General features: G+C 47.7%; 2 protein-coding genes across 5 annotated transcripts in view; both read left to right on the forward strand.

Annotated features, from left to right (window-relative positions):
* DOP1B (DOP1 leucine zipper like protein B) overlaps positions 1-9959 on the forward strand; it is a 76585-nt gene extending 66626 nt beyond the window's left edge. For all 3 annotated transcript variants that reach the window (XM_053916918.1, XM_053916922.1, XM_053916923.2), the window contains 7 exons: positions 881-942; positions 2150-2278; positions 5368-5504; positions 6376-6431; positions 7198-7347; positions 8832-8961; positions 9465-9959. In XM_053916918.1, the coding sequence (XP_053772893.1) occupies positions 881-942; positions 2150-2278; positions 5368-5504; positions 6376-6431; positions 7198-7347; positions 8832-8961; positions 9465-9716 (916 nt within the window). In that variant the 3' untranslated portion in view covers positions 9717-9959. The remainder of the gene's footprint in view (positions 1-880; positions 943-2149; positions 2279-5367; positions 5505-6375; positions 6432-7197; positions 7348-8831; positions 8962-9464) is intronic.
* A 7247-nt stretch (positions 9960-17206) lies between these two features.
* MORC3 (MORC family CW-type zinc finger 3) overlaps positions 17207-22354 on the forward strand; it is a 39231-nt gene continuing 34083 nt past the window's right edge. The window contains exon 1 of one of the 2 annotated variants that reach the window (XM_053916933.2): positions 17207-17335. In XM_053916933.2, coding sequence (XP_053772908.1) covers positions 17297-17335 — 39 coding nt within the window. In that variant the 5' untranslated portion in view covers positions 17207-17296. The remainder of the gene's footprint in view (positions 17336-22354) is intronic. The other variant, XM_053916936.2, reaches the window with a different exon arrangement.

A 22354-nucleotide genomic window follows, 5' to 3' on the forward strand; every position in this document is an offset into this window, starting at 1 on the left:
GCTGCGTACTTGTGGGAAAGGCCTTCAGTCTTTTCAAAGCACGAAGGTGCTTTTTCTTTTTAATCAACATAATTTCAATTAAGAGCATATTGTTCTTGAAGAGCTTACTATGGGGTCCCAGCGGTTCTTGGTCTAGCACTGCCTTATTGCATAATGACGGAATACTTGGCACCGCTGCATCCTTGTCCCACGTCTCAGCTGGCCCTCAGCGGGTACTTTGGTGCCTACAGCCACCAGGCCTGCGCCAGTAGCCCAGGTCCGTAGAGATGCAGCTGCAAAGTGAACTTCCTGTGCCTTTTTCCTGGAGGCCAACAGAACCCCTCACTGGCTGTCCCCCTGGTGCGGCTGACTGTGTCTTAATTAGTGGCAGGGATAGAGGGTGCAGATTAGTCACCTTTTCTGTGTGGCCTGGAAATTTGCCCACCGCCATCCCGGTGGCTCCCACCCTGTAACCCTGTCGGCCTTCGGGAGCCCATTTGAAGGCTCATACTTGTCTCCTCAGCCCCCTATCCTTCCCACCAACACGAGGGCACGAACACCACGCCGTGTGGGCCAGCCTAAGGGCAGCCGCTGGAAAACGCCACTGTGGCTCGGCAGTTTAAGTCCCCTTTCGTGGGAAAGGGAAAGTTATTGCTCATTCTCTACGTTACTCATTCCGTTATTCGTTCCCTGTCCAAGGTTATGAATGAAAAGCTTTGGCTGAGCTTTCCCTGATATAATCAAAGCGACTCACTTCACCACCTTCTCAGAAAGCAGTTTTCAGTGGGTCTGAAAGGGGCATGGTCTTTTCTTCATGCTTTTAATCAGACTGTCATCTTTTGCATATTTAACTAATTTTGTGCCTTTTTTTTAACTAATTTCTTCTTCTCTTAATATCCAGTTGGAAGGCCATTATTGACCATCTTCTGACCCATGAGAAAACAATGTTTAAAGAGTTGATGAGTAAGTTCTGGGTTGCTTGCACCTAAGTCACACTTTAAGGGACCAACGCCGCCGTAATCGGCTTTGACCCGTCTCTCAGAAACCCCCAAACCTCCGTGGTGGCGTCTGAGCCGCGGCCCGTAATGCGATGGATGGGCAGGCTGTGTCGGGGCTCCGTGAGGGGCCTTTCCGGGTCCCGTCTGTGCACAGGGCTCCTCAGTGAGCTTTTCCACGGCTTTGTGGTGGAGAGAGACTTTGGAAAGTCGTGCTGGGTTTACCATAATTTGTTAGGAGTGCTTTTCTATACCTCGCATTTTCTTCTATTGTAGCAGAACCACTCTGGGTTCTGTTGCCCACCACCAAAAATAACCTGTGACTCCCAAAGCCAGAGTCTTGTAAAAAGGAAAGGGACTACTTATTGAAAAGTTACACAGGATTAAAATAATGGCAGAATTTTCCCGTTAAATCCCACTCCCTTAAAAAGAAAAGCAACACCCACCAACACACAGAGTCCTGCCCCCCATTGCCAAACCAGGCCAGTCAGGGGCACCGTCTCTCAGGAAAAGAAGCAGAAGTTTGTAGCTCAGCTGGGCAGACTCCCGTTTTAACATTCTAGCTTCTCCTGGTCATCTGTGCTCAGCTAGGCTCCCGCTCCGCATCCGAAACCACGTGGCCCCTCCTCATGGTGGGCTGGTGGGGGTCCTTCTGCATCCTTTCGAGCCACGTGGCCAAGACAGCATGGCTGCCCGAGCTAGAGTTTAAATCCCGGTGCCGATTTTCGTCTGTCAGCCCGTTTCTGACTCTTCCCACAAAGGGTCACACCTGCCAGTACTCTGGTTTCTTCTGCTTTCCTCCGCTGCCACTGTTAGTCCGTGCAGGCTTGGCCCAGTGAAGGAGGAACTGCCTCCAAGCTGCTCGCGCAGGCTCAGTAACCAGGGGACAGCCTTGCGGCTGCCTCACGGGTTAGAATCACACCTATCAGAACACTGGCCAAATTCTTAGGTATACAAAGTGACTCTCAGGGGCCTTGCTCTGCTTTCCCTCCCCGCAGCCACGTTAGTGGGGGTTTCCCTGTTTTGGGGACCTCTCTTCCCTCTTACACTGTCCCTTATCATTAAGTATCGTTAAAGAAATAAGTGTTTTTACAAATCAATATACAAGTAATAACTGTAGGCTCTCACTAGTAGTTTTCTCACTAAATGGAACTTATTTCTTACATTCATTGTAGACATGCAGAGCAGTTCCTTAAAACTGTTCTCAAGTTTTGAGCAGAAAGCCATGCTGCTGAAGCGCCAGGCCTTTGCCGTCTTCAGTGGCGAAGTGGATCAGTACCACCCTTATCTTCCTCTGATACAAGGTAAGAAGGCAGGTGCCCCACCCCGACAGCCCCGTGAGGGGCTGAGGCGGCTGGCTGCCGGAGGGGCCCCGGCTCGTCCTGGCGGAGTGTTGTCCGAGTACCCAGCAGGGTTGTGGTAGGAGAACTTCGGAAATAGAGCAGCGAACCTGACACTTTGTGTTTAAAATCAGTTAGGAACCTGCCATTAGTTTTCATTAGGTGGTTTTTGGAAGTCTGACAGCACTTTCTCAGCACTGTCTTTTGCTGGATGCCCCCCGCACTCAGGAAACTTGGAGTTCACAATATATATTGAGGCCAGTGAACAAGCAAGATTTTGGAGAAGTACCTCATTTTTCCATAACAGGTTTTTCTCTTCTTCACGCTCACTATGTTGTCTTGTCTGCCTCAAACGTGAGCTTTTGTAGCTATTGCACCTGATTTTGAAGGGCATTCGCCTCTGTCTAAAGTACTGACCTGGCCAAGGGGACACTGTTTTAGTTTACTCTGCTCCAGACGGGAAAGAACTCCCAAGCAAGGATGGGATTTCCCTGAGACTCACAGCCTATGTGGGATGACTAAAACTCATGTGGTTCTTGAAGGATAGTTTGTTTCTATTACGAAGACTATTGTAACAGTTTTATATACACAGTGGTTATACAGGCCCATGAATGTTTGCAGACAGTCACATGGCTACCGCCACAATCAGGGCAGAGCACCTCCTTCCCCCCTAAATGTTTCCTCGTGCCCCTTCGATGTCATCCCCCCCGCCATGGCAACCACTTCTGTGCACACAATTTCGTCTTTTCCAGGGCGTCACGTAAATGTGATTAGTGCACTGAGACGTAGCCTTGAGCCTGGCTTCCTGGACTTGGCCTAATGTGCTTGAGAGTCATCCATTCTCTTGTGTTCATCAGTAGCTATTCCTTTTTATTGCTGAATAATATCCATTCTGCAACTTGCTTACCAGTTCACCGACGGAAGGGTGTTCGGGTTGTTTGCAGGCAGGGCGCTGATATAAACTGTTGTAACTCGGTCAGCGCGCAGGGCATGTGCTCTCCCCAGCGTCCTCCCGGCAGCTGCATAGCTGTGCTGGCTGTCAGCCCCCCACCCTGCCCGAGGAACTGTGTACAAGCTCCTGTTCCACGTCCAACACCAACAGCTTTCCCCGTTACTGATGTGACAGTTGATATGTGCGGTAATAAAGTAGCTTTAGACTTCAGCTGACACGATTTCAGCATGTAAAACACAGAAGGAGATTTTCACCTCATCACAGCCTGTGAAAGTGAACGTTGAGATACTGCCCTGCCTTTCCTGAGTTGCCGTAGGAGGCTGATTCGATCAGAGGGTGGCTGGGAATGCCAGTCAAGGTGACAGCAGCCCTCTGAAGACTCTGGCTGAAAGCAGAGTTGAAGCTGAACTTGGCTGCCTTCCTGCACAGTGTGGAGGGAGAAAGGAGGGGAGCCCGGCCGCTGGGAGTTCCCGAGCAGCGTCTGTGCCGGTGCTGCATGCACGGGCCGCTGGCGCGAGGTCCCAGTGCAGCCCCAGCCCGCTCTCTGAGCAGAGCAGGGAAGCAGCAGGGGGAGGAGCTGACCCTCGCAGGGTTTAAATGTCCAGCGGTTCTGCAAAATCATGCCTTGGAGAGGGAGAGAGAAGTACAGGCTGTATACTGTTGTTTGCATTAGACGTTCTATTTATACGTGCACTGTATGTAGTGTATTTACACGCGTGTGTACAAAACAAAATCAGCGCCCTGCTGACTTAAATGGGAGGCGGTGGGGGCTCTTGGTGGAGGAGCTTCTCTCTGATTGAGGTCAATGTGCGCAGGGTGGGAGCCTGAGCATCTCCACTCATCTGGACTCAGAGTGACGTAAATTTTACCTCGATCACAAAAGGAGCTGTAAAAAAGCCCAAAGCGATTCTTCTCTTACAAGAAAGGAACAGGACAAAATGCTATTTGTCTAAAATGAAAAGGAGGACAGACATTGCCCCCACCAAGGCCCCTGGTCGAGGACCAGAACCACCTGGAGGCAGCTTTAAAAACCCGCTTCTGATAAGTCCGACCTTCGTGTTATCTCTGCGTTGGTGTCCTCTGGCTGTCTCTTCACGTCCAGTGGAGGCTTTCGGCATTCCCAGTTACAGTCTCCTCGGATGCCCAGGCTACAATGAAATTTAAAAAATAAATAAATTTAAAATACAAAAAAACAGGGATCTCACCTCCAGGTTCCTAGCGGGTCCTGCCACCTGTCCTTCACCTTTCAGTGTTCCGCTGGTTGGCTTCGGCATTTTGTTCAAGGGTGTCTGTTTAAATGTCCATTGGAGAATGGAACCAGACACAGAAGCCAGCTCTTTGGAAGCACCAGTGTGGTTACCAGGTGCCTGAGCGGTGCACGTACCCCACGTTTGCCGGAGCACATGGTGAGGAAGAAGCAGCACCCCATCAAGCTATCTCACACAGAGGGTCTTAACTGGCACGGCCATTTGCTGTAGCAAGTTAGGTTCCTCAGAAACCTTAAATTACGGGGGAAAAAAAATCACATTGTACAAACAATTATTGCAGTAGACAAGTGGCAAAGATTGTTAGGGGTCACAAGAGTTTAACCCATAACATTCTTTTCCCTACAGGAGTCCAAAGTTTTTGTCGTTGTTATCCAATGTAAACTTTATTGAATAAATCTCTTTTGTTCACTCACTCCACTTCCTACTTATCGCCACCAAAATAGGGTATCCTCTGCCAGCCAGTGTCTATGGCCTTATGGTCTCTTCACTCACCAAGGACTTTCTTTGGTCTCTGCCTCATGTTTCATGGTCTCAGAAGACAGTGTAGGTGGTCACTGATCACAGTGGAATTCCTGGCTTCAGCCAGAGTGTGTGCCTGTCTCTTCGGCTGTGGCAGGGAACCAGGGCCGCGTACATCCCTTCCTTCAGCGAAGGCCGTGAACAAAGAGGAGGGCCGGGGTGGACCGGGTGCAGAAACAGCCTCCGGGCACCCACTCGGTACACTGGGTGGTGGCGAAGTGTCAAAGCAACGACACTTTCATTTTTCTTTTTGTCTGCGGAGAAACCCAACACTGCAATGTTTGTGTGACGTCTCTAAAATCTTCTTTCCGTAGAGCGCCTGACAGACAATCTCAGAGTCGGACAGACGTCCCTCGTCGCTGCTCAGATGTTTCTGTTTTTCAGAGTTCTGCTGCTAAGGGTATCTCCCCAGCACTTGACTTCCTTGTGGCCCATAATGGTCTCTGAACTAGTAAGTGCAGACGTTTCGCCCTCGAAAGCAAACAAAAAAGAGAGGGAGAGAAATCTCTATGTGCAAGAGAAACATCATTCCCTTGCCTCTCGCATGCTCACAACCAGGGACCTGGCCCACAACCCAGGCATGCGTCCTGACTGGGAATCAAACCTGTGACCTTCCGGTCCGCAGGCCGGTGCTCAATCCACTGAGCCACACCAGCCAGGGCAGCCTAGTTAGTTTTGAGAAACAACAGACACAGGAGAAACTCTGAAAACCTAGCAGAACGTAAAAGACATTTACATTGGTGGGGGAAATCTTACTTGTACGGGTGCGCAGCCCCCTGCACCCGGAAGAGGTGAACAAGCAAATCTCTAGGAATTCCTGTCCGTGCAGAAGACAGTCAAGTTTGCAGCACAGAGCTCCCGAGGGATTGTACAAAATGGGAGGGTTTTGTAGAAAATGAGGATGGGACAAGGAAGTTATTAGTCAAAGAAAAGAGAGGATTATGGATTAAGGGACACAGAATGGGATGGGTGTTATCAAGCAGATTACTCTTCTTTTGGGAACTGTAGAGGGCCCTTGTGCCAGATCACCTCCCCGGTGTTGTCGCCCAGAAAGTTCCCGACTTGCTGGTTCAGATTATGGTTTTGGAGAGTGTTGAGACTGCAGTTACTTCTGGTCTTAAATCTACGGTGGGTGACGTGGGCTTTAGCACAAGTGACGCCATTCTGGAACTGTGGTTTGCTCTTTAACAGTAGGCTGTCTTTTCATTTTGTTGATCGTTTCTTTTGCTTTATTTGCTATTTTTATGGACATAAAATTTTAAACATTAAGCTAGGGGTCATCTCTTTCAAATAGTAACGTGAATTCGCCTTTCATTTTTAAGATTCAGACATTCATACAGCTCGAGGAAGACCTGAAAGCGGACGATGAGTTGTTGAGGTGAGTAGGGGAGGGTCTGCGCAAATGCGTGCAGGGCGGTGGGCATCCCTTTGTGATGTAGGGTTTCCCACGTAATGCTGAATGCCGTCTTCTGGAAGTTCTTGTGAAGGGGTCACCTATTTTGATAATTTCTTAAAAGTAAAAACCTGTTCACGGCCATTATGTCACCAGTCCAAAGTTGGTGTGCTTCGTAAAGGCCAAAACTCAAAACGTCAGTTTGGAGTAAGGAAAGGCTTATTGATCAAGAAGGTTTATTGATCATTTATTCCCAACCTAGAAGATGGGAGACTTAGTGGTGCCTCAGATCCCTCTGAAGAAAGTACAGAGTTCAGGCTTCTTTTATTCAAGGGAAGGGGCAGCAGGAGGGGCAAGAGGTGATCGGTGGCCACAGACATCTAGGTGCCACCAGGGAGCTGAGGAAGATGGTGCTTCTGTTGACCCAGGTTTCAGTGAGTGCAGTGAGGAAGTTCCTGCAAGTCTTTGATAAACACTACATACTCCCCTTAACTCCTGCGAGAGGCAGTTTCTGGTAAGTGGCTATTTTATCTTTGTAAAACTCAAGCCACAAAGCAGAATTCCTCTCATGATTAGCATGTCTGTATCTAAGAAGCTATCCTATCCCGCCGAAGGCTGTGGGAGCAAAGCCAGCGTGAACAAAATGGAATCAGAGAGATGTAGCATTTTACTCTGTTACAGTTACATAGGCAAATAGACTGCAGCAGACCGTGAATGAGTTTGTAACAAGAGTTTCTTTGCAAATCTACAGAAACAGCAACAAAATCAACAGAACGAAAGTTTTAGTCCTTGACTCCATAGGGGAGATACCCCAGAGTGAACTCATCTTGTATTTGTCAGCTTGCAAATTCTTGGACACGGCACTTTCTTTTCCACCTGACAAGATGCCATTGTTTCAAATGTAAGTCAGATAAGACTATATGTCCTTTTTGAAGTAGGTGACTTTTCTTTTCTCCTAAGCACTTTCACTGTTCTTTCCTGTACAGTAGTGCATGAGAAACCACAGTACGGTTACTAGTGGCCCAGGGGCCCACTCAGCACACCACAGTCCAGATTACTGGCCTCTGTGGTTTTGCGAATTGGGCTCACAGTAAAGGGGCGGGTGTAGGTGCTTCTTGCCACTGGATGCTTATAAAACAGGAGTCGTGCCGGGTGGTCCTCACTGTCTTTCTGTAGGCTTTGTCTTTGTTTTTCGTTAAATAAATGGAACATAGCATCTCCAAATCACTTTGCCCCTGTCGGCTTACATTTCCTGGAGGTTTAACACAGCTGCTCGTGCGTTTAATTTAATGCCTGGCCCCAGAAGCCTCTTCTCTCTGTCTTGTTCCAATGAACAGAGTGATCATGTAGAAATACCCGCAGTTAAAAAAACCTGCTCTTCTTAAGCGCATGTTACTCAGTGAGAGAAGCCAACCTGAAAAGGTTACATACTGTGTGATTCCAACTCCATGACATTCTTAAAAGGCCCCGTACTACTGTGGAGACAGGGAAAGATCAGACGTTCCCAAGGGTCGGGGGAGAGGGAGGCAGAGCACAGATTTTTAAGGCAGTGGAACTGCGCGGCGTGGTACTGTGACGATGGCACATGTCACTGTGCATTGGTCCCCACCCATAGGATGCTTAACAGCAAGCAGGCGTGACCCCCAGGGGGACCGTGGGCCCTGGGTGATGTGGCCCCATCCCTGCCGGCTCTGATTGTAGCGCGTGCACCGCGCTGGCGGGGTCTCGGGGTGGGGGAGGCGGAGCATTTGGGGCAGGGGTATGTGGGAATTCTCTCCTTTCTGTTCAGCTTGGCTCTGCACCTAACCTGTTCCTAAAAAGAAAGCCTTTTTTTAAAGTGGGCTCTCACGTGCGTGACTGTGCAGAGCAGCACTGTTCCTAATAGGCAAAAAGCGGAGAAACCCGAATGTGCGTCGGTTGATGGATGGATGAGTAACGTGATAGGTCACATGTTACTTACGTGCAGTGCAGTGCTCAGCAGTACACAGGCGTGAAGCACTGACACGCTACAACATGGGGGAGCGTGCAGCGTTAAGTGAAAGGAGTCAGACACAAAGGACCCTGGAGCGTGTGACTCCGTTTATAGGAAGCGCCCGGAGTGAGAGAATCTGCAGAGACGGAAACCGTGTTAGCTGTTGCCTAGGGGAGGGCAGTGTAGGGGACCGAGGGGGCATGTGAGCAGGAATTCTTTTGCGGATAATAAAAATATTCTAAAATTAATTATGGTGATGGAGTATAATTCTGTGATATAGGAAAAGCCATTGAATTGTACACTTTAAACGGGTGAATTGGGTGGTATGTGAATTATATCTCAATAAAACTATTTTAAAAAAGTTTTGTGTGGGCCCTGAGCCAGCATGGCTGACCTTGGGTTTTGTGGTGCAGTTACAGGTGGGCGTTTGTCCCCGAAGTGGACACGGAGGGCCCTGCCGCCCTGTTGGACCTGGAGGAGGGCCACCAAGAATGCAGACCCCACACAGTTAGGATTCTAGAACTTCTGAAATTGAAATACGGGGTAAGTGCTTCCTTTTTTAAAATGTATGGTCACGCAAGAAGGGAGAAGGGCTCAGTGAACTATTTCGGTATGCCACCTGATTTTAGTAACTTGGAACAATATTCAGAATTTCTCGTATCTGAGGGTTAAAACTTGGAGATGGTTACAAACTCCATCTCTATTTTTCTATGTCACGTTCTCCTCCCAGCTGCTAAGAGGTGAGGCTTCCTGGATAACACACTCATGTTGAAGCCGTTGGTTCCTTGGAGGAAGGAGGGCCTGCTGGGGGAAGTACAGGGCCTCCAGTGGGGGGTGGGCTTCGGGCGAAGTCCTGGTGGGAAATGTCCCTGGGAGACCTGGCTTCTGTGTTTGTGCTGCTGTCCTTAGTGCTGATAATGAGTTTTCGTGAAGGACCCGTCTGTTAGGATTGGCCACCTGCACGCGCGTCACGTAGATCTGTAACCCCTGGCAAAGCCGTGCCGTCTTTATGGGGTTTTAATGTCTCGTTTTGCTTTGTTCTTCAGGTCACGAGCAGCTCCGACGGGATCCCCGTGAAGAGGGAACTCCCGCTGCTGCGCCAGCGGTCCGTGGCCAGCGCCGGGCAGCTGATGCCGTTCTTCGAGACGCTCAGCTGTGCTTTTAAAGCCCAACACGCACTGCCCACCGACGCCCGGGCGCCCCCCGCCTTCGAGTTTCCTGCCACAGACGGTCCTGGCATCTTGAAACAGCTGGAGGAGTGTGTTGAATGTGATTTCTTGGAACATCCGGATTGTTAGCCGTCTGAGACAATTTGTTAGTTCATGTACTGATACTTCAGCGGACACCAGGATGGATTCTAAACAAGAAGAGGGCCAGGGCAGGCGTCTAAAAACAAGCCTCGTTCAGTTTGGAAAGCGGCTTTCAGATCATTTTCTGTTGGGCAGCAAAGCATACCTCCCTGAATGCCTTGTAATATATTCGAATCAGATTATATGTTCCTTCCTCAGTTTATGTAAAGAAAATAAAGATAATATATCGTCTCACAATAGCACAAAATTTGTAGGTTGAAGTAAAGTGTGAAGAGAATGAAGCGTTGTTTCCTTTGGTAATGCTGATGCTGGGTCTGTCTCAGTACGTTTTCTCTGACTTTTTAACTTGTTGAATATTATGTTTAACCTTTCACACATGTGTCCTTTAAAGTGGTTGTTTTAGTACTACGTTTTAGAACTAAAATATATTTTCTGAAAACAGAAATTGCCCGTGATAGTGGACTATTTAGCAACAGTGGATGCTTGAAGAAGTTACCTGAGTGTATTTAACGCTTGCCCATTAAAATCACGTGTTTGCCCTGCTCAGCTGAGTAAGAAATGCCCAGTTTTCAGAAGCCTGACAGCTGTCCCCGTAGGTATGTTCCACCATGCACCGTGCCAGCCTTTCCATCTAACGTGGGCATCAGCCAGCCCAGTCACAGAGCCTTGTCGGCCGGAGCCAGCTGTCACGGAAACTCCCTCTTGGGACTCTCTTCCCGTTGCGGCGCTCCCTCCCGGGCCCCCTCTGCCACTGTGCACACTTCACTGCTCCCGGAAGCAATCCCTTCCTCGGCATGGACTTCTCTAGCCTGGCTGCAGGTCATCCCGCCATTTTGAAGCCTTTTTGTCTGCTGCCAACTCCCCTATTTAGAATCCTGGCGGGGCGCCCCTCCTCTGCTGGGGCTGGCCCTACGGACAGACCTGCTTCTCTCATGTCCCCTTTTTAGCCACCAGAGCATGAAATCGTTTTCCTGGCCAGAGGCCGCCTGCTGTCCTAGTGAGTGCTCCACGGCATCCTTCCCGGGGACAAGGTGGGATTTGACTAACAGCCCGCTGCTGATTGGTCTGTGTGCATCGCAGACGTCACATGTTTCCTTCTCCCCGGTGGAGGGTCTGGGGAGCACAGAGCCACTTGGGGCCCCAAATGAGGGCTAAAGGAAAGGATCGAAAGGCACCGCGGATATAGGTACGCGGACATTCATGCCAATCGGTGTTAAAAATTACCCAGAAAGTGTTCTTGGATGTTGGAGGATACCTTGGGAAACATTTGCCAGCTGGGCCACTAAAATTTTAAATGTCGAAGTGTAGAATTGTAAATTCTGTGTCACCATGCGTTACCTGTCAGTCGGGTCATGAGGAGACAACCGTTTGCTTGTTAATAGTTAACATCAAGGTGGGTATAAATGTTCATCTATCAACATTTATGAAACTAATAGCTTGTTTATATCATCAGTAGTTACTATGCCATGAAAAGCAGTTCTTATACCTGTGCTTAGATTAACAAATTTTGTTTTTCACTTTTTTCTCTCTAGTATCTAAAACAGCTCACTGGTCTCTGAGTATACCATATGTCATTTAATACTCACTCACTCAAGAGGAAACTTAAAGGACAGGGATTCAACAACCCATCCCTGGTTCTCGTAGGACGCTACGGAAGTCTTATAAACGTGGCGTGCGTTTGCTCTCTTCCTGTCGGCACGAACCACAGCAGTTGAGGATTCGGGCTCCAGCATCAGTCTGCCTGGGCACATACCTTGTGCCTTGTTTTTCTTAACTGTAAGACGGGAATATCAATGGTAACAATCTCTCTGGGCTGTAGCAACTAAGCATCCCTGCCACATCTGTGGTCTCTACAAACAGTTCTGATCAGGCCTGTACAAACGAAGACTGTGCCCGCCTCCCCCGCCCCCCCCGTATCCCTACGCCTAGGGTCACATTAATTTACCTGAGTGCCAACATACATTGTATATGTCATAAAAGAGGGACTGGATATTTTTAAACTATGGAAGAAACAAAATGAGCACTTCTGCTATTTTCTTCTTACTCATCCTCAGGGCCCTTCTGCGGCCCACTGGGGAGATGATGCTCAGACTCAGCTCCTCCCAGAGCGTGTTTGTGCCAGGTGTCCAGCCCAGCACCGAGGGGCCACTGTACAGAGCGTCTCAGGCAGGGGCCAAGGGCAGCCAGCACAGAATGGAGAGACCGCTGCTCTAACAGCAGCGGTGGTGGTGGCCATGTAGCTGTGTGTGGCCGTGAACAGAGGCCTGTCGCTGGGGCGCTGTCTGGTGGGCCATATGTGGTGCTCACTGTGTCCCGGGCCTGGCTAGCTTTCTTACCCGCCACCCCCACCCCCACCCCCAGGGAGGTGAGGGCGGAGCCGGCAGAACCGAAACCTCGGTCAGTCTCCTCTGGAGCCCCAGTGCAGAGGAAGTTAAACAGGAAAACCTGGGAGTGGCTGTGGGGTTATGCATGCGAGGCAGTTTCTCAAATTACCCCACCCACCTGACTTCCTGCACAGTCACCTGTCTGAGGGCCACAGTGGCTTCTAGCTCTCAAGGTGTGGTGAGGTGTTTCAAAGAACAGGCCTTACCTTCCAGTATTTGTATGTTATGCTCAGTTAAATTCGGGGTACAACTGGTTAGATGTGTGGAAATAGTTGAAATTTTGAACAAGGATCTGGGAGACCCCGCAGAATTCTATATTGGAATTAAATGCTCTGATGTAAGACAGTGCCTTCTACCTGCTGCTGTGTGCAATTTAGTGGGACACAGAAACCAGTGACGGTGCAAAACTAACACTGTCACAAAGAGAGTATCATTCACTGGACATGGACCAGCTAAGGAGTTCACCCTCTATAGCAAAGGGCAACTGACATGCTTTTAGAGAGGAAGGGAGAGAGAGAAACATTGATTTGAGAGAGAAGCATCGATTGGTTGCCTCCCGTATACACCTGGAACTGGGGATTGGACCTACAACCTAGGCACGTGCCCTGACTGGGAATTGAACCCACAACTTTTTGATGTATGGCAGGACACTCCAGTCTACTGAGCCACACCGGCCAGGGCTAAGATGGTTTTTAATCATAACAAAATCAAATCAAACTCAGCTTTGGCATTTTTTGAAAATAAAGATTTCCAAGTAAACTTGAGTGTGTCTGGTACAAGCACCAGAGGGGTGTGGCAACGTTCCTTCCTAAGGAAAGCCCCTTGCACACCAACCTGCTGTGAGTTCAGCCTGAGCACGCTTGCCTCACATTTCATTGCTATGAGTAAGCCTTGAGAATGTAGAGCTCTGCAGCGTGCTCAATTGTGTTGAAAAAAGAAAAAGTGGAGGGAGAGGCAAGAAGTTGTATATATAGGTAAGGATGTGTCTTTACATGAATGAACTACTGTCTATTCCTGTCACTGCTCTAACAAATTACCAAAACACAGTGACTTAAAACTACAGAAATGTATTCTCTTCCAGGACTGGAGGCCAGATGCCTGGCGTGAGTTTCACTGGGCTGAAACCAAGGTGTCTGCAGCGTTTCACTCCCCTTGTAAGTTCTGAGTGCCCTAAAATACAGTTTTCTGGCTTTTTCCAACTTCTAGAACTGTATTCCTTGGCTCATGGCTTCTTCTCCATTTTCAAAGCCAGCAGCATAGCATCTGCAAATTGCTTTCTCCTTCGGTGGTCAAATAGCCCTCTGTGACGAAATCTCTCAGCCTCTGTCTCAGAGACACTTGGGTTTGTTTTTGAATTAATCTGAGACATAGAGACATTGCTTTGTGATTCCACTTATTTGTGAGTTCACTGGTTGATTCCTTTTTTTTTAATCCTCACCTGAGGATACGTTTATTGATTTTTGAGAGCTGGAGGGGGGAGAGAGAGAAAGAGAGAGCAAGAAGTATTGATGTGAGAAAGAAACATCAGTTGCCTCCCATATACTCCCCAACCGCGGATCAAACTCACAACCTATCTCTGGTTGATTCTTCTATGTGCCCTGACCTGGGATTGAACCTACAACCTTGGTTTATTGAGACAATGCCCTAACTAACTGAGCTACCCAGCCAGGGCAGACACACTTGTATGTGCATCGAGGGCCCACCTGGATAATGTAGGCTAACCTCACCTCAAAAGCAAAGTAGCTCATTGAACATCACGTAGCTAACAGGTGAAGAAGTTGGATTCGGGCCTGGAGAGACACTGCACTATACTATTAAGTTAAAATTCTATTTTGTTTCTTACGAAGTGCTAGTTGAGATGCACCAAATTGATTTCACAACTTACTTAATAAACACAACCTTGACATCATGGAACTTGTATATTTTGGTCACCACTGCACCCTAATGCCTTGCTTTGCCAGGAAGAGACAAGAGCCTCACACATAGCAACACAATTGTTAGTGGCATTGCGGGCTCTCAGTTCTTGATGGACGTTGTACAGGAAATATTTCAAAACTAGTTTCATAACCCTAGTCCAGGTGACTTTGAGAGTACGTTCATTAAAGCTGGGGACGGTGAAACTAGGGAAGGGCTTAAGATAGGAGGGGCAAGCTCATACCAACAAGAGGGGCTGCCTTAGCCTTTTAGCAAGAAAGTAAGAGGCAGTAGAAGTGAGCCAGCTGGATTGCATGGACTCAGGAAACAAGTTACCAAGGCAAAAGATGGGACCTTGGAGAAAGAAAGCAAGGATACATACCTTAGGAAAGAAAGGGAAGAGGTGAGGCATGAGAGAGCGTGCATGTGCCAGGGAGAGAGAGTGGAGCTTCCTGGTTCCTTTGTCTTAAGGATTTTTATATTTTCTAAAGGCAGGAATTTTAGGGGAGGTCTCAGAAGAGCATCTCAATAGAATATTCATCAGCTTTCCAGGTGTGTCCTTTCAGGGTGGTGGTCTCTACTGATTGGTTGGCACTAGGGCTGGGGGTCGTTATGAAACTCAAAGGTCAGCATTCCTGCCCGTCACCACCAGAACCAATAAGCAGAGACAGGGATTGAATCTTTTTGGGTCCTTTATTTAGATGGACAGCGATCTGAGAAGACAGTGGGTTATGTACCCTAACAGACCATCTTATATTCCATTTCAAACCGACCCTTTTTATAAGGGAAAGAAAAAAAGGAGTTAAGGGGTTTGGAATTCAGGGAAAAGGTTAATCAGATAAAACCTGCAGCATTCTTTCATCTGTTGACTGGCATTTCCTTGTCTGTGTTCTGTGTGGTGGACATCTGTCTCTGGAGCATCATGGCTCCCACGCCAGCTTGATGGCTTGCAGTCCTCCTGGGGCACAGAGGTGGAATTCTTGTGGTCTCCTGGAGTCAGGGTGTCATACCTTCAATTCCTGAAACAGTGACTTTTCATATGCATTAATTATAAGCTTATTAACTATTACTTAAAACTAAAATTTTCCAACTCTTGAGTTCCCCCATCAATTAGTCACTGCATCTGGCCCTACAGTCAGCCATGGCATCACTTTGGTTTTGCTGCTTTTCTGGGCCGGAAGCTGAAACACACTGAGGCCTAGATGTTATCTCTAGTTTGACTAAAACTCTGTCTCAGTGGTCAACAGACCCCAGGCTTTGTTCCTGAGATCACCTGATGCTGATCAGAACCTGAGGGCTTAATGCTTAAGGGAGTGGTCAGCAAGGGATAGGGAGGCAGGTGAGTCAGGGGGCTCTGACTTGTTCCAAGACTCCTTCCTTGTTCCGAATGCCAAGGAATTTTCCTGGCTTCTTCCTATCCTGCCCCACAATCTTTAGCTGGAGGAAACCTGAGAAATTACCAAGTCCAGAGCATTTCTAATGGGATTAACTATCACTCTTAGGGGAGTCACATTATCTCATTTACCCAATGATCGGTGGTCAGGGTGGCAACAGAACACAATTTTTTTTTTAACTTTTCCTCATTCATTGATACATTCATTAATTCAAAAATGTTTGAGTACTTACAAGCCTCAAGTTGAATTAATCAGATAAAATGAAAACACTAGTGGGAGAAGAATCTGTAAGGCCTGGTCCTGTATTATAAATAATATTTAGTATATAGTAAGTAAGTCTGATGGGAAACTGCAGAGTTAAAGATTTTAGTGTTAGTTGTAATGATAGGCCTAAGCGACCATTGGAAAGCTGTTATTCCAGGAACTGGAATGCATGACCTCCAGGAGGTCTACAAGAAATTCGACCTTTCTGCCCCAGGGGGTCTGATAGCAATGCAGATAGTATGGGAGCCATTGTGTTCCAGGGAGGGATTCTGGTGAGGCAGATAAAGAATTGTCCATGAGCAGATAAATGAATACTAAGCAGATAAATGAATACTAAGAAAATCGCAGCTAGACCGCAACTCTTATCTAATTAATCTTTTTCCAACCCCTTACCTACCCTTTCCTTCTCTCTATAAAAAGGTTGGCTTGAGCCCTGCTTGGTGTGGCTCAGTGGGTTGAGTGCCTGCCTGCAAACAAAAGGGGCACTGGTTTAATTCCCAATCAGGGCACGTGCCTGGGTTGCCAGCCAGGTCCCCAGTAGGGGATGTGTGAGAGACAACCATATAGAAATGTTTCTCTCCCCCTCTTCCTCCCTCCCTTCCCCTCTAAAAAAAAAAAAAAATCTAAAAGAAAAAAAAGGTCGGCCTGAGATGAGAAGTTAAGACGGTTTCCATCTTGTCACATTACCAGCATCTGAATAAAGCGTCCATAGAGATTCAATCCTTGCCTCTCCTCATTGGTTCTGGTAGTGACAGGCAGCATGATCGCAGACTTTTCTGGTTTCAAGTCTGGAGTAATATACATCACATTGTTTACATGTCCTGGTGAAGGAACTGGGGTTAAATTTTGTTTTATATTTCTGTATTATTAGAATTTTTACAAAGAGAATACCACTTTTACAGTCATAAAGCCACAAGGGATATTTTAAAAACTTTTCAATCCTCTCTTTAACTGCAGTGTACGACAGCCCTTGACGTACTCATTTCTGTATCCTACTCGGCGCAATTCCCGCCTCAAAGTTGACACCAAATAAGTGCGTGGAGCAAAAGGACTCAATAAATGTGCATGCAAAGAAAGGACTCTATCAGGTTGAAGGATGATAATTTTCAGGGTAAATCCAAAAGGTACAAGGTCTCACTTCGTTAATAAGCTTTCAGATCACGATGATACAGGTGGGCAAGGGATGGTTTTTCTCAGTGCAGTTCACATCTGGCCAGGTCAAGCGCCTCGTGTCTATCTTTCTGAGCCACCTGCGCACATCTGGACGTCAGGATTCGAACTCGAGACCCTCAAGCCTCCAGTCCTACTAATGCAGTGACTCCTTTGTGCTGGCCCCGCCTCCGCAGGCACCCTACCCCGCCGACCCCGCACTGAGAGTCCAAGATCTACCGCTGGACCCGCCTTTATCCACCGTTACCGACCAGACAACTTGCCTTTTCCACACACCCAACCCAACCCAACAGTGCCTGCAGGCGGAAGTGAGTGGGCGGGGCACCCCGCGCGGCACGCCCCGGAAGTGGGCGGGACCGCCCGGGCACCACAACAGTCCCCGCGGTCTCCCTCCCGGTCGTGCTGCGACGGAGGCCGGTCCTGGCTTTGTAGCTCGCTCAAGATGGCGGCGCAGCCACCCAGCGGGATCCGCCTCAGCGCGGTGAGCGTTCGCGAGGGGTGGAGCGGCCGTGTCCCTGGAGGGCGGGCGGGCAGGCGGGCAAGCGAGGGGGGGCCGGCAGTGGGCGGTGGCGACTCGTCGGCGGGCGGCCGGGGCCGCGTTGGGGTCGTGGAAGGGGGCAGCCGTCCTGGTCCGGTCCGCGGGGCGGCTCGGCGGCCGGCGGGGCCGGGCCGGGCTGAGTCCCGTTTTCTCCGCGTTAGGTTTCTGTTTTGCGCCCGAGGCTTCGCGGCAGGCCGGGGCCGCGGCCCCTCCTTCCGGCTCCCTCTGCACTGTCTAGCTGCTCGGGTCCGCCCGCGGGGCCTGGGCGGCCGGCTCGCCAGCCTCGGACGGCGCCAGCCCCCTGACTCTCCCCGCCTGCGGACCCTCGGGCACTCTGGAGGGGGAGGGAGCGGCAGGCTGCGGCCAGAAATGCCGGCGGCCTTGACCTCCTGGCGTCGGCACCTGGCGCAGCGAGCCCGGACCAGTCTGACTCGTTGAAATTCCTGCCGCTTCCCTCTAGTGAAGCCCTCGGGCCGAATCTCTTTGAGTCCGCAAGCTCTCGATTTCCCCGCTGGCCCCTCCATCGCGCCAGTTTCGGGTTCCTGGAAATCCTTCAACACTTCTTAGATCTATGAGTCAAAACGTAGGGAGTGGTCACAATACAAATTAAAATTGCTCGTCTTTAAGCGTGGGCGTGGCTTACCCACCGGAGTATTCAAAAAAGTTGTTGGTGGTGGTTATTCAGAAACGGACCTCCCATCATGAGGAGGTTGACCCTGGCCCAAGGCAACCACCCCGGCCTCTAACGTTGAACCTTCGCGTGGGGACAACCCCTCTTGAAGTCGTGCGACGCCCTGCCCCTTGTTTCATTCATTTAGCCAGTTTCTCACCTGGTTTGGTCGGACTCTGTTCCCGATGAGTGTGAAATGGTACCTGGGTTTACTTTGCATTTCCTGGACTTGCAGTGAAATTGAACGTTTTTCATATTTCATGCTTGTTGGCTTATGGTGTTTCTGGAAAATACCTATCATTTGCCCGTTTTTCTGCGTTCCTTTTTCTTCTGGAGGAGGGGGAGTTTATTGGTTAATGAGCGTTGTTTACACGTTCTGCGTAAAGGACCTTTGGTTATGTAACTGGTTTAGTGTATGAAATAGCATTTAGGAGTTTGAAGATCGAGAGCAACTTTATTCTTTCTTACTACTGGTTTTAAACATTATTTGCGAGTTGTTCATCGTTACCTCTGGGTGAATCTGGGCAGATTGTAACTCTACAGTTAGCCTCAGGTACTGTCAAGTCTGACTTCATCTAGTTTAATAACTGGGACTCAGTTAATTGTCCCGCCCCACCCGTTCCCAGATTGGGCCAAATGCTGGCCCAGAAACCCGTGGTGGAGAAAAGAAGGGAGCTGGCTTTTCCCCTGTGCGCCCCTGGATTCGCTTCTCCCTCCCCCTCCCCCGTTGTTGTCTCGGGGCTGTTCTAGACTCAGGTAAGAAAGAAAACAGAGATACGGGTCAGAACAGTCTAAGAGACCTGTGTAGTTAGCTGGATGTCCGGGTGAAGCAGGTGTCTTTTTCGTGGGTGACACGAAACGAGGCTGTTTGCAACCTCATTGACAGACATGTCCCATCTGCAGCTTCTGGAGGTCTCCTGGCTTCAGGATAGGAACTGGCAAACTACAGCTCGTGGGTCAAATCCAGCCTGCCACCTGCTCCTGTATGGCCCAGGAGCCGAGGGTGACTCTTCACGGGTTACCCAAAAAATCAAAGACCATTTTGTAACATATGAAAACTGTGAAATAGACCTTTCCGTTTCCATTCATGGGGTTCACTGGAATATAGCCATGCTCATTCCATACATGCTAATGTATAACTCAAATGCCTGCGTTAGTAGAGGGTCTAGGAATTAATGAGTTTGTATTTGTCAAAAGCCATAAGGCACAAAGGGTGGACATCATGAGTGCAGATTTAAAAAAGTCTTTTAGTAGGTTGGGAGATCCTGGAATGGAATGTGGAGTGACAAAAACTTATTTAAATATTTGCTTTTTCCCTCCATAGTTCTAAGTAAAGTGCTGATGCCATTTGTTGCTGTTTTCCAGAAATCCTGCTGTGGATTTAGCTGACACATGCATACACTTTATTTCCACCGCCTCCCATCCTCCCAGTGCTTGCATGGATGTCCCCTTTTTTGATTGAATTACTGTATGATTTATCACTTTTACTATTATTCACAAGTAAATCAGCCAGAAGTATGGATATGTTTTCTTGGCTCTACGGCTTTTTGTTTTCCCTCAACTTAGTAATTGATTTGTACTTTATTTGCTTGTTTGCTTCGTTTTTCCTCTGTACTGACTGATCACTCTTTCATTCAGACTTTCAGAGAGCTGGCAAATCTTTTCCAGAAGTGTTGAAGCACACCCAGTATTTTGTCAGTTTTGTTGGTTCAGTTGTGATTTGGGGACTTCCTCTTATTTGCTCCGGAAATTTCCTTCCCCTTTCGGTTGTGTCTCCATGCCACACATTCCTCTTCTGAGGTTTTCTCCCTCGGTGAGCTCAGTGTCTTGGTCACTGAGAGAGGGCGCTGGGTCCGGAGCCTGAACGACAGCTGGGTGTGTGACCCAGGCAAGTTACTTCAGTGACCCTCATTGTGCCTGAGTTTCCAATCTGAAGTTTGGGAAGAAGAATCTTACCCACCTCAAAGGGTTGTTTTAGCAATTAAATGAGCAAATACGTATAAAGGGCACGTACATGCTGTAAGCACCGGAGAAATATTTGCTCTTTTGTTACCTGTATGGTAGAGCCCCTCCATCCTTCCCCGAAGAGGTATAACTTCCTAAGAACAGAGTACAGGGGAAGAAAAATTTTTATGTCATTTTTTGGAAGTCTGTTTTTGGTACCATTGCTCTTTACATATAATTTGGCTGGGTTTGAAATTCTAGATTAGAAGTGATTTGTCTCGGAATTTTAAAGACACATTTTATTGTTTAATGGAGTCCTTTGCATTACTAGCCTTGGGCATGTAGGATGGAAATTTTCTCATTTATTTAACAGATATCTTTCCTCTATTTTTCTGTTCTCTTTTGTCCACTGTTTCTCATTGGTTTTTCTTTCCTTTCTGGGAGACTTCTTCCATTTGATGCTCTACCTTTCTCTTACATATATTTTATTAGTATAAACACTGCCTTATTTTCTGAATGTCTTAAAATATCTCTCGGGACAGAATATTTGTTCTTATCTCTGGGCATGTTAGTCATAGTATTTTTGAAGTTTTCTTTTACTCTGCATTACCTCTACTTATGTTTCTTTTAACTGTATGTTGTTTTTATTTATTTACTTATTTTTAAGATTTTGTTTATTTTTAGACAGAGGGGAAGGGAGGGAGAAAGAGAAGGAGAGAAACATCAATGTGTGGTTGCCTCTCACACACCCCAAATGGGGGACCTGGCCTGCAACCCAGGCATGTGCCCTGACTGGGAATCAAACCAGCAACACTTTGGTTCACAGGCCAGTGCTCAATCCACTGAGCCACACCAGCCAGGGCTGTTTTGATTTTTAAAACATTTATTTATTGATTTGAGAGAGAAACAGTGGTTTGGTGTTCCACTTATCTTTGCATTCACTGGTTGATTCTTGTCTGTTCCCTGACCGGAAATGGAACCTGCAGCCTTTTGGTGTACGGCATGGTGCTCCAACCAGATGAGCCACACCGGGGATGATTATTAGCCTTTTGCTTCCATTTCCAAGTGAGACACTGACGGCTAACTGAAACACGTCCATACATGAGTGCAGCTAGTCCTTCGGTGGGCTTCAGTGTTGGGCGATCAGACAGGAAGGAGCCAGCTCTTTTGTTGGGGTCAGTATCTATGGACACTAAAGAATGGAGGTGTTAGACCATAAAATATGTGTAAAATAACTAAAAATTGTTTTACAGTAATTTTTTTAAAGTGAGAACAACAACAAAAAAGAATGTTATCCAGAAAGCATAATTGTGATGGACCCAAATAGCACTATTAGAGATCATCCCATTTTCTAGAGAGGAAGTTCACATCTACTCTCCTGCTGCTGGCAGCTGGTTGGCCAGCTCTTCTGGAAGCTCAGCAGGGGAAAGGAGATAGAAGTGTCACATTGTTCAGCTTGCTGACTTGGTGTTTATTTGTGTATTGTTATGGTAAGATACATATAACAAAATTTGCCATCAAACCATTTGTGAGTGTGCAGTTCATCAATGTTAAGTACATTCACATTGCTGTGCAACCACCTCTGACTCTCTTCATCTTGGAAAGTAGAACTCTCTATCCATTTAAACCATAATGCTCCATTCCCCTTCCCCCCCAGCCCCTGACAGTCGCCGTTCTACAATACTTGCTATGAATTTGACTGCTCTAGGGACCTTGTACACATGGCATCTCGTCTCTCTGTGAACGAGCATCTCGTCTTGTCTCACTTAGCATAGTGTCCTCAGGAGTCCATCCACGTTGTAGCATGTGTCAGAATTTCTTGTTTAAGGCTGGATAATATTCTATTGTGTAAATATACTGCACTGTTTTTAACTGTTCATTCATCCATGGATGGATGAATGGATGAATGGAAGCACAGTTGGGTTGCTTCCGCTTTTTGACTACTGTGAATAATGCTGCTGTCAACATGGGTATATAAATATATCTTTGAGACTCTGCTTTCAGTACTTTTCAGTACTTTCTCAAAAATGGAATTGCTGTATTATATGGTAATTCTATATTTAATTATTTATTTTTTTGAAGAGCCCCCTCAGAGTGGCTGTACCATTTTATGTTCCTTCAAAGAGTACACGGGAGTTCCAGTTTCTGCACATCCTCCCCAATACTTGTTGTTCTATGGTTTTGTTGTGTTAGTGAAGTGGATTTTTTTTTCCTTTTTGATAATGGCTATTGGCCATCTCATTGTGGTCTCAGTCTGCATTTCCCTAATGATTAGTGTGCTCAGAGCAGCTTTTCTTGTGCTTAGTGGCCATTTGCATACTGTCTTGAAAAGTAGCTATTCAAGTCCT

The sequence above is a fragment of the Desmodus rotundus genome, chromosome 2 (assembly GCF_022682495.2).
Source record: "Desmodus rotundus isolate HL8 chromosome 2, HLdesRot8A.1, whole genome shotgun sequence".
In the NCBI taxonomy this organism is placed as follows: domain Eukaryota; kingdom Metazoa; phylum Chordata; class Mammalia; order Chiroptera; family Phyllostomidae; genus Desmodus; species Desmodus rotundus.